At 42.6% G+C, this 16185-nt stretch overlaps 2 protein-coding genes across 2 annotated transcripts in view; one reads left to right on the plus strand and one right to left on the minus strand.

Moving 5' to 3' along the window:
• LOC141089074 (GMP reductase 2) overlaps nt 1-15617 on the minus strand; it is a 30798-nt gene extending 15181 nt beyond the window's left edge. Inside the window, exons 1-3 of the mRNA XM_073575354.1 lie at nt 15481-15617; nt 8086-8235; nt 2414-2533 (exon numbers count right to left, since the gene is read on the minus strand). Coding sequence (XP_073431455.1) covers nt 2414-2533; nt 8086-8172 — 207 coding nt within the window. The 5' untranslated portion in view covers nt 8173-8235; nt 15481-15617. The remainder of the gene's footprint in view (nt 1-2413; nt 2534-8085; nt 8236-15480) is intronic.
• NEDD8 (NEDD8 ubiquitin like modifier) overlaps nt 15511-16185 on the plus strand; it is a 44875-nt gene continuing 44200 nt past the window's right edge. The window contains exon 1 of the mRNA XM_073575355.1: nt 15511-15650. Within this exon, the coding sequence (XP_073431456.1) occupies nt 15633-15650 (18 nt within the window). The 5' untranslated portion in view covers nt 15511-15632. The remainder of the gene's footprint in view (nt 15651-16185) is intronic.

Genomic DNA, 16185 nt, shown 5'->3' on the forward strand with positions numbered 1-16185 from the left:
TTTCCCACCTACAAAGAGCAGAGAGGGCTGTAATTTTTATCGTAGGTACACTTCAACTGTGAAAGACAAAATCTAAAAATAAAAAACAGAAAATCACATTGTATGATTTTTACATAATTAATTTGAATTTTATTGCATGCAATAAGTATTTCATACAAGAGAAAATCAGAACTAAATACTTGGTGCAGAAACCTTTGTTAGTAATTACAGAGGTCAGACGTTTCCTGTAGTTCTTGACCAAGTTTGCACACACTGCAGCAGGGATTTTGCCCCCCCTCCCCCTTACAGATTTTCTCCAGATCTTTCAGGTTTCGGGGCAGTCGCTAGACAACATTGAGTTTCAGCTACATCCAAAAATTTTCTATTGGGTTCAGGTCTGGAGATTGGCTAGGCCACTCCAGTACTTTGAAATGCTTCTTACGGAGCCACTCTCAAGTTGCCCTGGCTGTGTGTTTCAGGTCATTGTCATGCTGAAAGACCCAACCAAGACCCATCTTCAATGTTCTTATTGAGGGAAGGAGGTTGTTGGCCAAAATCTCGCCATACATGACACTATCCATCCTTACTTCAATACGGTGCAGTCGTCCTGTCTCCTTTGCAGAAAAGCATCCCTAAAGTATGAGGTTTCCCTCACCATGCTTCACAGTTAGGATGGTGTTCTTGGGGCTGTACTCATCCTTCTTTTTCCGCCAAACACGGAGAGTGGAGTTGATATTTCTCCATTTCCTTTCTCTCCTTATTTCTCTCTCTCCTATTTTTCGTCTCTATTTAATCCTGACTTTTTCCTTGCTTTTCCCTTTCCCTTTTGATAGTTAGAGTGACAATTTACATTGTTATTAATGTTAATTTGTATTGCTTATTATATATGTGTATAACGTTTTTCCTTTTCCCCGGTTATGTGTTAAAAATAATAAAAATTAACAAAAAAAAGTTATATTTTGGTCTCATCTGACCACATGACCTTCTCCCATGCTTCCTCTGGATCATCCAGATGGTCATAGGTGAACTTCAAACGGGCCTGGACATGTGTTGACATGAGCAGTGGAACCTTGCATGCCCTGTAGGATTTTAATCCACGACGGCGTAGTGTGTTACTAATGGTAATGTTTGAGACTGTGGTCCCAGCTATCTTCAGGTCATTGACCAGGGCATCCCGTGTAGTTCTAGGATGATTCCTGAGCTTTCTCAGAATCATCCATATCCCATGGGGAGAGATCTTGCATGGAGCCCCAGACTGATGAAGATTGACGGTCACCTTGTGTTTCTTCCATTTTCTAATAATTTTGCCAATAGTTGTTGTCTTCTTACCAAGCTGCTTGCCTATAGTACTGTAGCCCATCCCAGTCTTGTGCAGGTCTACAATTCTGTCCCTGGTGTCCTTAGCTATTTGGTCTTGGCCATAGTGGAGACATTGAAGTGTGATTGATTATGTGGACATATGTATTTTTTACAGGTAGAGTTCAAACAGGTGCAATTAATACAGGTAATGAGTGCAGAGTAGGAGGGCTTCTTAAATATAAACCAACAGGTCTGTGAGAGTCAGAATTCTTACAGGGTAATAAGTGATGAAATACTTATTTCATGCAATAAAATGCAATTTAATTATTTAAAAATCATATGTGATTTTCTGTTTTTTTTTTTTTAGATTCTGTCTCTCACAGTTGAAGTGTACCTACGATAAAAATTACAGACCTCTCTATTCTTTGTTGGTGGGAAATCTTGCAAAATTAGCAGTATATCACATACTTATTTGTCCCACTGCATCCTTGCTAACTGCCAGTTTTACTCTTCCACTGCTATTGGAGAGGCCTGTGGCCATTTAGACAGGCTGATCAACTGTACACAAGTTGTTCGGAGCTCGGTTAAAACTCCAGTTTGCATAGGGTCATGCGTTGCTGATAACAGTGATTTTTGTACATGCTTAAAAATCATTGTTATCTGGAAGAATGTGCATTCTCCTTGTTCATTGGGTTATTACCGGTATGTTTATTCCAGTAGAACATTGTGCATGCATGCTCCTATGAAGGCTCACCAATTATTGGCTTATGAAAAAAGGCCATTAGTGGTGTGCACGACCCACTGACATCTATATAGAGAGATGTCACATAGATAGGCATGTCAGGGAGATATTAACCATTACATGGCTGACTCAATTACAAGGTTTGACGTTACGGAGATGGCAGTCAGTTCAGCATCTAAAATATGTAGTAACAAAAAATAAGGGTGCACAAAACAATGTAAAAGTAAGAAACAAATATTAACAACAGGCAATGGTTTATAGTCCTGATAAGTGTAAAAATGTAGGACCTATTAATCCTAGAAACAAATAATATTTCTGAGCCTGATGACGGTGTGCTCCAGTATAACATGACTCTGATTAGTTTTTTGATTTATGGGTGAATACATTTATTACCTTGCACAGCGCTCTTGCCATATCAAAGGTGCCCACTGTGTCCATATTAGCAGCGATTATTGGAATCCCTTGATAGCTTTGACCAGAGTTCCTAAATGTAAAGGAACGAGAAAGTTCAACCTGGAAAAAAAAATAAATATACAATTTACAAATTCGTTTATGTGAATACATTCACCAAAGAAATATTGTGTCTGAAATGAATATTTTGGCCACAACTCATTAAGACTCGCGATTTTTCGCCAATCTTGACAAGGCGATGTGTCGGAGTCAGACGCTCATGATTCATTAAGAGGCATACACCTATTAATGAATAGAGGAGCGATTGACGAGTGGCATGATCCTCTGCGCTTCATGCCACAAGTCTTATTCCAGTCAGAGCCTGGAGTAAGATTTCTGGAACAAGGAAAGCCAAAGCTCATCAACAATGCTCAGCCCATTTGGATGTAGTTGGGAGAAGCTGGCATGAAAAAGCAAAAAGTCACAATTTTTTTGTGCAGCTGCAAGTTTCACAAAAATGTTGCAACTTTTCAAAGCAGTTTACTCCAGAATTCTAGCGATATTGCTTGGATGAATCGAGACCTTTATGTCCATTCTGAGGGTTCGGCTCTGTGGTAGACGCTGTTTCACACAGGTTACTTAGTTTGTTTATTCAAAACAAGCAGATTATTAAGAGTTCATATTCCATCAGTGTTAACAAAAGTAAAACACCATTTTCCAGGTAAACAAAAGGTATAACAAAACAGAAAATAACCAGTCCATAGAACACGTGGGCTTACCCATTTAAACGTGAGTCTTTTCCTCTCAGACTCCAGCAGGGTCAGAGCAGTACATGCAGCTGATTCTTTCTGTGAGGTAAAGCATTTGCTGCTTGTTTTTAAAGCACCACTCCAGCATTTTGTTTTTCTTTATTTCAGTGCCGGAGTAAGGTCCCTGTCCCTAATATTATACTTACCAGCCTCAGTCTTCAGCTGTTCCCAGTGCTGCTCCGGTTCCACGCTGCCATATTCTGACCGCAACTTCTGACTAACCAGACGTCACCAGTCACAAGATCTCAATGTCAGTCTATAAGAGCCTGGTTCTGACTCTCATAGACTTACATTGAGTTGTGACTTCCGGATCATCTAGCAAACACTGGAGCGATCTGGCAGGTCACAATCTGCTGGAGTCCGATCGGAGCGGAACACATAACAGAATAAGATGGCAGCTGGCACGTATGAGACTAAGAATAAGGAACATAGATTAGTGGCACCATTCCAGCACTGCAATCCACAAAAAACGCTGGAGTGGTGCTTTAACCCCTTCACCCAGAAGCCTGTTTTCACCTTCCTGACAATTCTGACCACCGTCACTTTATGAGGTCATAACTCTGAAATGCTTCAATGGATTCCACTGATTCTGAGAATGTTTTCTCATGACATATTGTACTTCATGATAGTGTTAAAAATTTCTTTGATATGACTTGCGTTTATTTGTTAAAAAAACAGAAATTTGGTGAAAATTTCGCAATCTACAAACTTCTAATTTTTATGTCCTTAAATCAGAGAGTCATATCGCACAAAACAGTTAATAAATAACATTTCCTACATGTCTACTTTACATCAGCACAATTTTTGAAACATCATTTTTTTTTTGTTAGGAAGTTATAAGGGTTAAAAGTTGACCAGCGATTTCTCATTTTTCCAGCAAAATTTACAAAACCATTTTTTTAGTGACCATCTCACATTTGAAGCCCCTTTGAGGGGCCTACATGACAGAAAAAACACCCAAAAGTGACAACATTCCAAAAACTGAACCCCTCAAGCTACTCAAAAGTGCATTCAAGAAGATTATTAACCCTTCAGGTGCTTCACAGGAACTAAAGCAACGTGGAAGGAAAAAATGGACATTTTAATTTTTCCAACAAAATGTTCATTTTGCCTCAATTTTTTCATTTTCACATGGGTAACACGATAAAATGGATCCTAAAATTTGTTCGGCAATTTCTTCTGAGTACATCGATACCTCATATGTGGTCATAAACCAATGTTTGGGCGCACGGCAGGGCTCAGAATGGAATGAGCGTCATTTGACTTTTTGAATGGAAAATTAACTCCAATCGTAAGCGGACACCATGTCGTGTATGGAGAGCCCCTGTGTGCCTAAACATTGGAGTTCCCCCACAAATCACCCCATTTTGGAAACTAGACCCTCCAAGGAACTTATCTAGATGCATAGTGAGCACTTTGAACCCCCAGGTGCTTCACAAATTGATCCATAAAAATGAAAAAGTAATTTTTTTTCACAAAAATTTTGTTTTAGCCTCAATTTTTTCATTTTCACATGGGCAACAGGATAAAATGGATCGTAAAATTTATTGGGTAATTTCTCCTGGGTACAACGATACCTTATATATGGTCATAAACCACTGTTTGGGCGCACGGCAGTGCTCGGAAGGGAAAGAGCGCCATTTGACTTTTTGAATGGAAAATTAGCTCCAATCGTTAGCGGACACCATGTCGCGTATAGAGAGCCCCTGATGTGCCTAAACATTGGAGCTCCCCCACAAGTGACCCCATTTTGGAAACTAGACTCCCCAAGGAACTTATCTAGATGTGTGGTGAGCACTTTGAACCCCCAAGTGCTTCACAGAAGTTTATAACGCAGAGCCGTGAAAATAAAAAAATCATTTTTTTCCTCAAAAAATGATTTTTTAGCCTCTAATTTTTTATTTTCACAAGGGCAACCAGAGAAATTGGACCCCAAAAGTTGTTGTCCAGTTTGTCCTGAGTACGCTGGTACCCCATATGTGGGGGGGAACCATTGTTTGGGCACACGACAAGGTTTGGAAGGAAAGTAGTGACGTTTTGAAATGCAGACTGTGATGGAATGTTCTGTGGGTGTCATGTTACGTTTGCAGAGCCCCTGATGTGCCTAAAAAACAGTAGAAACCCCGCACAAGTGACCCCATTTTTGAAACTAGACCCCCCATGGAACTTATCTAGGTGTGTGGTGAGCACTTTGAACCCCCAAGTGTTTCACAGAAGTTTATAAAGCAGAGCCGTGAAAATAAAAAATCATTTTTTTTCCACAAAAATTATTTTTTAGCCCCCAATTTTTTATTTTCCCAAAGGGTAACAGGAAAAATTAGACCCCCAAAGTTGTGCAATTTTTCCTGAGTACAATGATACACCATATGTTGGGGTAAATCACTGTTTGGGCACACGTCGGGGCTTGGGAGTGGAAACCCCTCAATTCTAACTTCAACCCTAACCCTAATCACAACCCTAACCATAACCCTAACCCCAACACACCCCTAACCTTAATCCAAACCCTAACCATAACCCTAACTACAATCCTAACCCCAACACACCCCTAAACCTAATCTTAACCCTAATCCTGTAGACTGTGAGCCCTCGTGGGCAGGGTCCCCTCTCCTTATGTACTTGTGTGTCCCTTGTCTTACACATGTTTATTATACTTGTCTAAATTTCCCCTTTTCACATGTAAAGCGCCATGGAATAAATGGCGCTATATAAATGCATAATAATAATCCCAACTCTAACCCTAATTCTAACCCTGATTCTAACCCTACCTCTAATTCTAACTGTAATGGAAAAATAAACATATTTTCTTTATTTTATTATTTCTCCCTACCTATGGGGGTGATAAAGGGGGGGTTTATTTACTGTTTTTTTTATTTTGATCACTGTGATAGGGTCTATCACAGTGATCAAAATGTACCTGGAAGGAATGAATGAATCTGTCGGCCTGAAGATGGCGGCGCCCATGATCGAAGACAGAGGGACATCGGGAGGGACACTGGGAATCGGGAGGTACCGGGGGGGGGGGGGGATTGGAAGGCGGGGGGAGCAGATACTGACGGCGGCGGCAGATCACCGCTTTCGGTGGTGGGGGTAGCTCACCCCCGTCAGTTGTGGGGGGTGCAGATCGTGGTCTACAGCCATGGTCGATGATATTGCAGCATCTGCCATGGCTGGATTGTAATAGTTCACCAAGTTTCATTGGTGAAATATTACAATCGCTCTGATTGGCTGTTTCACTTTCAACAGCCAATCAGAGCGATCGTAGCCACGGGGGGGCAAAGCCACCCCCTCTGGGGTGAAGTAGAAGTCTTCCTGTACCTGCGGGTCAGGTGATCTTTCAATGACCCCGGTCACCTGACCCGCAGGAATGTGATTTACACCATGACGCCTATGTAGGCGTCATAGGTGGTAATGGCACGACAATCTCTGAGTGGAAAATCTAAGGGGGGAATCTATTGTTAAGGTGCCTCAGGACTGCCATGTCACAGCCATATTGGTCTTGGTACTCTTGTGAAGCCCTTGGTTGCACTTCATAAGTATCCATGATTTTCACTATATATTACTATACTAAAGTGTTGCATTATAAAGTAAAAGCAATTACAAGATTGGAGGTCCATCACTCCCTACTACAACAAGAAAAGAGTGAAAAGAAAAAAAACTATTACACAATTTTTACATTAAATATATTTTTTATCTCTTTATTTAGTCAAGACTTAACCTGGGGTTTTATCTGAATTATGAACAACCTCCTTCTCTGAATACACAGCTTTACATGTAGATAACATTATATTTGCATGGATAATGGGAATCTGATGGCAGGTTTTTAATCTTAGAGCAGCATAATATAGGGCACGAGACCCTGATTCCAGGGAGGTATCACTTATTAGTCAGTATGTTGTAGTTTCAGTGTAAACAAGTGTTTTATCAGCAGATTAGCACTGCCGGACTACAGCTCATGCGACCAGCAGTCAGGCTAATCTGTGTAACTCCAGCCGCACCACTGATTGGCAGCTTGCTCACAATGGGCAGGAAGCCGCCAATCAGGGTTGTGGGTGAGGTTGTACGCAGCCCAGAAGACTTAGGGCCCCGTCACTCATAACGACTCACCAGCGATCCCGACAAATATATCACCTTGTCAGGATCGCTGGTATGTCGCTACATGATTGCTGGTGAGCTGTCAAACAGGCAGCTTCACCAGCGATCAGGACCAGCGACACGCAGGTAACAAGCGACGCACGTCGCTTAGTTACCCGCAGTGTATCTTAGTTACCAGCACGCTGATGCAGGGAGCTGGTAACCAAGGTACACATTGGGTTTCTAAGGGGCGTGAGTCACTTAGAAACCCGATGTGTACCTTGGTTACCAGCTCACTGCATCAGCGCGCTGGTAACTAAGGTACACATCGGGTTTCTAGGTGCTGCGCGCCCCTTAGAAACCCGATGTGTACCTTGGTTACCAGCTCCTGCTCGCTGGTCTCCCGCCTGTCACACACAGCGTTGCGTGCTGGCCAGCGGGAGACCAGCGAACCCAAAAGTGTCCAGATGTTTCTACAACGATCAGCGATACCTGGCAGGGGGGCAGTCGCTGATAGCTGTCACACACAGTGATCTCGCTGGTGAGATCGCTGTTGTGTCACAAAACTTGTGACTCAGCAGCGATCTCGCTAGCGAGATCGCTATGTGTGACGGGGGCTTTAGCTCTGCTACATCAAGAGGCCCAGTAAGTTATACATCCCTGCAATCGGGCTTTCTTGCCCTATGTTATGCTTCTCTCAGATTATGTAGCAAAAACCTACTAACAGATCTCCTATAAATAATAGCACTAGGTCTTCAGGAATATAAAAAAGATATGAATGTAAAATACGCTCACCTCACTGCGAGACTTCAAAGTACTTCTTTTAGGTCTAAGCAAAACATCCTTAAAGTCCAGTTTGATATCATTGTCTATTCGTGGCATGATTGCCTGTAGAGAAGTACAGACAGGTATAAACGTAGGGATGTAACGAAACTAGGAAGAGTTCTGCAAAACACAAACAGAAAATATGGGTTATTCGGTATGTTATTTCGTAGAGTCTGGTCCGATTCATTATTGTCTTTGCATCTTTTTTTCTGGAGTAAAAATAGTTGTAAGGGTAGGTTCACATAACTGCATATAAAATTGTTCATTTTCATCCAGAAAAGTGGGATGATTTTTTTCTCGCTTGTCATCCATGTGCTGTCCGTATACAATCCGTTTGTTTTCTTTTACAGCAGCAGCCATTAATCATTTACAAGTCCGTTTTCGGTTTCCTATGTCACAGAATTTTTTTCACGTGCTCATCGTGGTCAGAGAAAGAAATTGTTCATCTTCACTGCACCACTGAATAACTGATCCAAGTGCAATGGTTTTTTTAAAGGCTAGCACTGATGATATGGTCGTGTGCATGAGCCCTGACAGTGACCTTTATGTTGGCATTTCACATCCTGATGGACATGCCACTTTCCATTAGGACATGAAAAGTCACTGTATCATTACCCCGAGTTCATGATCCCAAGGCTGCCGCTGTCCAAGAGCATTCAGTTCCACTGCTAGCAGACAGAACTGAGCATTGTCAGTCTTCGGAGTGCCTCCAGTAACATGTCCTGGTCAAAATTGATGGATGCATGTAAGGAGTGTGACTGAAGGAGATGACTCCCCCTGTCAATCCATTGCTATGGTAATGGAAGACCTAACAATTGTCTCCATGTCTGCCATCGGTCAAATTCTAACAGACTGTGCCTCAACGACAGTCTATTAGGCTGACTGTTAGTATGAAAGGATGATCACATACTCGATCAAAAACATTATGTTTTTCAAGCAGTAGACATTTCAAGAATCGCCCCTGTTCCCTGGCATTTTCTTGACATATTGTTCTCTTGAAGTATTTTTTGTTACAGTTTTTTGGTTGTCCGATGAAGCACTTTTTGTTAACATTTTTTAAATTAGCGTTTTTGGCTAACGCATTTTGGGTGTCTTTTTATTGGTGTTTCAGATGGATTTTGAAATCCATTGAGCACGGATTTAAATGCATCTTCCAGACCATTTTTTTTTAGCCTTCAGACTTTTGTTGTAAAGTATTGAGCACCTTGCTAGCATAAACGCCTGAAGAATGTATGTGTCACTTCTTTTAAACACTTGGCGATATTGAATGCCTGAAGCATTTCAAAGATGCTCAGAAGCCTGAACATATGAACAACGCATCCATATTTTCTATAAAAACAAATTGGAAGATTTTTTTTTAATGTTTTGTGAGTTCTTTTTCTAGGAGTGGACCTAAGGGTATATGCACAAGAAGTTTTTATGGAGGTCGAAATCGTATTTTCTTTTGAAAACCACTTCTGGAAACGCTAAAGTGTTTTTTCGTGGAATGTTTTTTCATTTCCTGGCTATGTGCACTCTCCATCTTTTTCAGTTGGATTCTGCCAGGAATCCGCTTGTAAAAATGGCAATATAAAATGCCACATAATAGGGACATAATGCACAGCAATGTCAAGCATTTTGCTGTGCAAATGTTCTATGCTATGTTACTTCTTTTGACAGCTTTAGGGTTCAGAAACCCTGGAGCGCAAAAATAGTAACATGTTCATTCATCAGTGGGCAGCTTGGAAGCTGTCTGCTCTCTATAATAGAAGACAGAGGCAAAGAACAAAAACCCTGGCGTAGCGTCTCAAGAATAAGGCCGCCGGCTTGTTCCTGAAAGAAAATTCCGGCTCCATCGCTGTCGAATTAAACATATCGCGTGCACATGCCCTAAAGAGTTCACTGAAGAGTTTTTCCCCAGAAGCTTTTTTGCAGCCTTCTGATTGCACACTACCTAGTTTGGAGCGGATTTGATCAGAACACACTTTAAACAAGTGACACTGGCTTTCTTTTCTCCCACCAGGCATTTTTCAAAACCCGAACAAACAAAAAAACGCTGAAAAGACTGATCATGTGAATAGGAAAGTGATTTTACAATAGAAATAAATAGGAAGAGACTTTCAAACTTTTTGGAGCGGACCTGCTCCGAAATTCTCTTCAAAAAAATTCTCTGTCCACATACTTCCTTTGGGTATGTGCACACTGAGTATTTGTTTTGAGTTTTTTGAGCAGAAACTCAAAAATATTGAAGCAGGGCAGTGACAGAAGCTGTGGGGCGGTGCTGACGCCACACACAGCTTCCATCTCTGCCCCCCTGATTTCGTCTTGTTTCACAATTAGAAAATGTGGAAGTGTAGGTAATAGCAGAGGGCCAGCACTGCACTCACCTCTCCCGCAGTATCTACCACCATGAATCCAAGACATCTTGAGAGGGGTGCAATGCAAGAAACTGCGGTAACTGCAGAGTTGCCCCGTGATGACGTCCTGTTCAAAGAGTCTAAAGATAGACGGTGCAGAGAAGTGAGTGCAGCCCCAGCTTCCTGTGACGTCCAGTTTGCGACTATTCTCAAATAAAACGTCACAGGAAGCGACAAGGAAAAAACACATTTATGGATTAGCAGGATAGGGAGAAGTGTAGGGTATTTTATAATCATTACAAAAAGTGATGAGGTAGGAAGATAGAAATTTAGAAAGGACATTTTAGGTGCCGGACAAAACCTTTACAAATCTTAATGTATTCAAAAATTGTACTAGTGAAAACTACAGCTTGTCCTGAAAAACAAAATCCCACATGTTAAGATAAAAAAGTTATGTTTCAGAAAATGGTGACCAAAAAAATACTTTTTTAAAAAAGTGGGGGTCTTTATAAGCAAAATACGTTAAACACAAAAAAACGAAATTAATTTCGTAATCTCATTACCATACCTACAGACAAAATGGCAATTTAATTATACAGAATGGTTAGTTGTGATTAAAAAATAATAATCCAGATCCAGAATTACTGCTGTTTTGGTTTGTTTCACCTCCTAAAAGGTGGAATAAAATGTGATCAAAAAGTTCTATGTACCCCGAATTGGGAGCAATGAAGACTACATCTTGTCACACAAAAAAATTAATCTTACGATTCTCAGAATATAGCGGCACAAAAAAACACATTTTTTTAAGCAGAGTATTGATTGTACAAAAGTAATAAAACATAAATAAAACTATATAAATTTGGTATCGCAATAATCACGCTGACCCACAAAATAAAGTCAACACTTTATATACGCAGTATACGAAAAGCGTAAAATTTAAAATGTGAAAAAACAACTGAATTGTTTTTTTCTATTTCTTTCCATAAAGAGTTAATCAAAGTTAGACAATAAGTTGTATGTACTCCAAAATGGTGCCACTGAAAAATACAACTCATTCTATAATAAACAAGCGCTCGGAAAAGTAACATGAAAAAATTTAAAGGTTATGTGTGGACATTAAAATCAAATTGGGATTGTTCATAGGATAGGGGCTCTCCAAGAACATAATTGAATGGACGTCATCACATACTTCAAACAGCAACCTGTTCTAGCGAAATGCCAGGAAGGGCTGCAGTCTGAATAAACACAGCTCAGACCTGAGACCTGTGTGTCAACTGACAATAGCTGTACTGTGAGCACATGGACCAAAGCTACTAGAAAAGTGCATGACAGGAGAAAAAATAGATCTTCTTCTGACTCAGCAGGGAGAAATAAGGCTGGAAAAAAATTGTGCTCGCTTAGTAAACCGAGAAAAATATATATTTCTTCTCCTGTCACACACTTCTCAGACAGCTCTGGTATGTGTGCAAATAATACTCCTGTCAATTGAAACACAGGTCTCGGGAGCTGCTTGTCTTTAGACTGCAGACAGGATGTTGTTCGAATTATGTGATGGGTGCTTTTCATTACATTCTTGGAGAACCCCTTTAACCCCTTAGTGACAGAGCCAAATTTTAAAAATCTGACCAGTGTCACTTTATGTGGTAATAACTCTGGAACGCGTCAACAAATTCCAGTGATTTTGAGACTGTTTTTTGGTGACAAATTATATTTTATGATAATAGTAATTTTAGATTGATATGTTTTGTGTTTGCTTATAAAAAAAATATCAGAAATTTGACAAAAATGTAAAAAAATTTGCAATTTTCCAAGTTTGAATGATTATTAATTCAAATAGTCATACCATAGCAAAACATTAATAAATAACATTTATCACATGTCTGCTTTATAGCAGCATCATTTGTAAAATGTTATTTTATTTTGTTAGCATTTTAGGAGGTTTAAAAATGTAGCAGCAATTTTTCATTTTTGCATGGAAATTTACAAAATTATTTTTTTTAGGGACCTATCCAGGTTTGCAGTGACTTTGAGGGTCCTACCTATTGGAAAACCCCCAACTGTGATACCATTTTAAAAACAGCACCCCCTGACATTCTGAAAACTGCAGTCAGGTAGTTTATTAACCCTTCAGGTGCTTTTCAGGAATTAATACAAAGTGGCATGATAGAAATGAAAATGTTTATTTTTACCACCTAAATGTCAGTAAATTCTGAACAGGCCACTGTAGCCGGCAGACTCTAAGGGTACCGTTACACCTAGCGATGGACCAGCGATCCCGACCAGCGATATGACGCGGTCAGGATCGCTGGTGCATCGCTAGGTGGTCGCTAGTGAGCTGCCACTCAGGCAGATCTCACCAGCGACATCGCTGGGGACGGGGGGTCGCTACTTACCTGTCAGACGGGGCGATCCTGCGTCCTCCCGCCCGGCTCCACGCGTCGCTCGTCGTCACAGCAGGAAGCGCCGCAGGAAGTGACCGACGAGGAATGATCCAGCAGCTTCTCGTGCGATCAGCGATAACCAGCGGGGGAACCGGTCGGAGGTAAGTATCACATGCAGCGATATCGCTAGCAATATCGCTGCAAAGTCACAAAATCGGTGACTTTACAGCGATATTGCTAGCGATATCGCAGTGTGTAACGGGGGCTTAAGGCCGCTATTTGAATTGCCATGGCAAACCTCAGAACTACACAATCATGATCTCAAGGTGCTGATAGGGATAAAGAGGAAGCCCCCACACTCTTTTAACCATTTATATGATATACTCATTATTGACAGCAGCATCTAAAGGCCCCGTCACACTAAGCGACTTACCAGCGATCCCGACACCAATATCAAGGTGTCAGGATCGCCAGTAAGTCGCTATGTGATCGCTGGTGAGCTGTCACACAGACAGCTTCACCAGCGATCAGCACAGCGATGCCGAGCGCCCGGCATCGCTGGCCATCCCTGTAAAAAATAGAATCAAAATAAAAAATATAGTTATTCTCACCTTCCGACGTCCCGTTCAGCCATCCCGCCTCTCTCCACGCTCCGGTCCCAGTGATCCTTTGCGAGAATGACCGCGAGATGTCACGGTCTCGAGGGATAACAAAGTCTCGCAGTCATTCGTGCAAAGGATCACTGGGACCGGAGCGTGGAGAGAGGCAGGATGGCTGAACGGGACGTCGGAAGGTGAGAATAAAGGCCCCGTCACACTAAGCGATCTCGGTAGCGAGATCGCTGCTGAGTCACAACTTTTGTGAAGTAACAGCGATCTCACCAGCGAGATCGCTGTGTGTGACAGCGATCAGCCCCCCTGCCGGTATCGCTGATCGCTGGAAGAAACCTCTGGACATTTCTTTGGTCGCTGGTCTCCCGCTGGCCAGCACGCATCGCTGTGTGTGACAGCGGGAGACCAGCGATCAGGTGTAAAAAATAATAAAAAAAATAATATCAAGGTGTCAGGATCGCTAGTAAGTCGCTATGTGATCGCTGGTGAGCTGTCACACAGACAGCTTCACCAGCGATCAGAACAGCGATGCCGAGCGCCCGGCATCGCTGGCCATCCCTGTAAAAAATAGAATCAAAATAAAAAATATAGTTATTCTCACCTTCTGACGTCCCGTTCAGCCATCCTGCCTCTCTCCGCGCTCCGGTCCCAGTGATCCTTTGCACGAATGACCGCGAGACTTTGTTATCCCTCGAGACCGTGACATCTCGCGGTCATTCTCGCAAAGGATCACTGGGACCGGAGTGTGGAGAGAGGCGGGATGGCTGAACGGGACGTCGGAAGGTGAGAATAACTATATTTTTTTATTTTGATTCTATTTTTTACAGGGATGGCCAGCGATGCCGGGCGCTCGGCATCGCTGTTCTGATCGCTGGTGAAGCTGTCTGTGTGACAGCTCACCAGCGATCACATAGCGACTTACTAGCGATCCTGACACCTTGATATCGGTGTCGGGATCGCTGATAAGTCGCTTAGTGTGACGGGGCCTTAACTATATTTTTTATTTTTTTTTACACCTGATCGCTGGTCTCCCGCCTGTCACACACAGCGATGCATGCTTGCCAGCGGGAGACCAGCGACCAAAGAAATGTCCAGAGGTTTCTTCCAGCGATCAGCGATACCGGCAGGGGGGCCGCTCGCTGATCGCTGTCACACACAGCGATCTCGCTGGTGAGATCGCTGTTACGTCACAAAAGTTGTGACTCAGCAGCGATCTCGCTACCAAGATCGCTTAGTGTGACGGGGCCTTAAGGGGTTAAACAGATTTGGACGACGCCAAAAATGACCATCACTGATGCAGCAAGTTGTCAGCTATAGTGTACAGTCAACAGCTCTTTGATTGTCACCTGTATGGGGATGCTATTCTCTTATGTCTCAGATCAGTTAAAAGACGTATTGGCGGTCATTAAGGGCTCGCACTCATCAGCGTAAATTGCTCTGTTGTTGTTTCTGAAAAGTAGGGAACCATTTTCAAACAGATTTTTTTTTTTTTTATGAATTTCAGGATAACCTCAAATAAATGAATTATGTAGACATGACATATGCAGTAATAAAAAAAGTGCATAAAGTTACAGTCGGTAAGCCCCTCGAAGGGGATTTTCTGGACACCATGTCACAGTTTGAGCACTCACAATGCATCGGTGTAGTCTTATACGATGATGTAACAGCGAGATCGGCCAATCACAGCCCTGCTACTTATACAGAATAAAAGAGTACACCCCCCACAAGTGCATGCACAATGCATTCCCAGGAATTTATCGGTCTTCTATGAAGAATCACATTGTGGCATGCTGGGAGCTGTAGTTCGCAATGCAATGAGAGACATAAGTGCAGTCCAGTGACGTATATGAAGGTCACTATAGAGACCAGCCAACAGAAAGGGTCGCACGGGGCAGAAAAAAAAGCGCTTTATATGAAGAGAGTGAATGACAGGAAAAGCAACAGTGAGGAGGCGAACAGCCTAATGTCAGCAATGGCAGGCACGAAAGATGGCGGCAGAGAGAAGAAGAAGACAAGGAACGGAGCCATCATACACACCTACTGGTCTATATACACCTAGCAAGCGGGGAGCGAGGGACGTGACGTCACGCATCTGCCACCAGCTACTTCCTGTCAGCTGACTTTCGGCACCGGAAGTGAATAGCGGGAGGCCCGTCTGCTCTGCTGTGAGGGACACAGACGCCGCCAGCATGCTGATCAAAGTGAAGGTTGGTCGGGGCGGGGATGTCCGTGTACCGGGGCTGCTGGGGGTGGCAGTCACAGTGAGAAGCCGGCCTGGGGATTTCTGGGCAGCACTATTGTAAAGGCTGAGTTCACACGTGGCGTTTTTTTCACGGCGGCTTTAACCGCGAAAAATAAGCATCCCATGCATTCCTATGGGATTCCGCAATGCTGAGCTAATGCTGCGGTTTTTACCATGGCGGAATCGCTTCGCTGTAAAAAACCGCAGCATGCTCATTAATTTTGCGGAATTGCGGCGATCCCGTACCCATAGGAATGCATTGTTCTGCTTACTTTCCGCATGTGGCTGTGCACACCATGCGAAAAGTAAGCAGAGCATTTGCGGATGGTACCCACGGTCTGGAGGAGAGGAGACTGTCCTCCGGGCTTTGGGTACCATATCCCTGTAAAAAATCGAATTTAAAATAAAAAATAATGTTATTCTCGCCTCCCGACGTCCTGCGCAGCCTTCTTGCCTCTCTCCACTGCGCTCCCGGTCCCAGTAAGCCTTTGCGAGCGATG

This window comes from Dendrobates tinctorius, unplaced genomic scaffold (assembly GCF_039654945.1).
Source record: "Dendrobates tinctorius isolate UK_male_01 unplaced genomic scaffold, ASM3965494v1 ptg000044l, whole genome shotgun sequence".
NCBI lineage: Eukaryota > Metazoa > Chordata > Amphibia > Anura > Dendrobatidae > Dendrobates > Dendrobates tinctorius.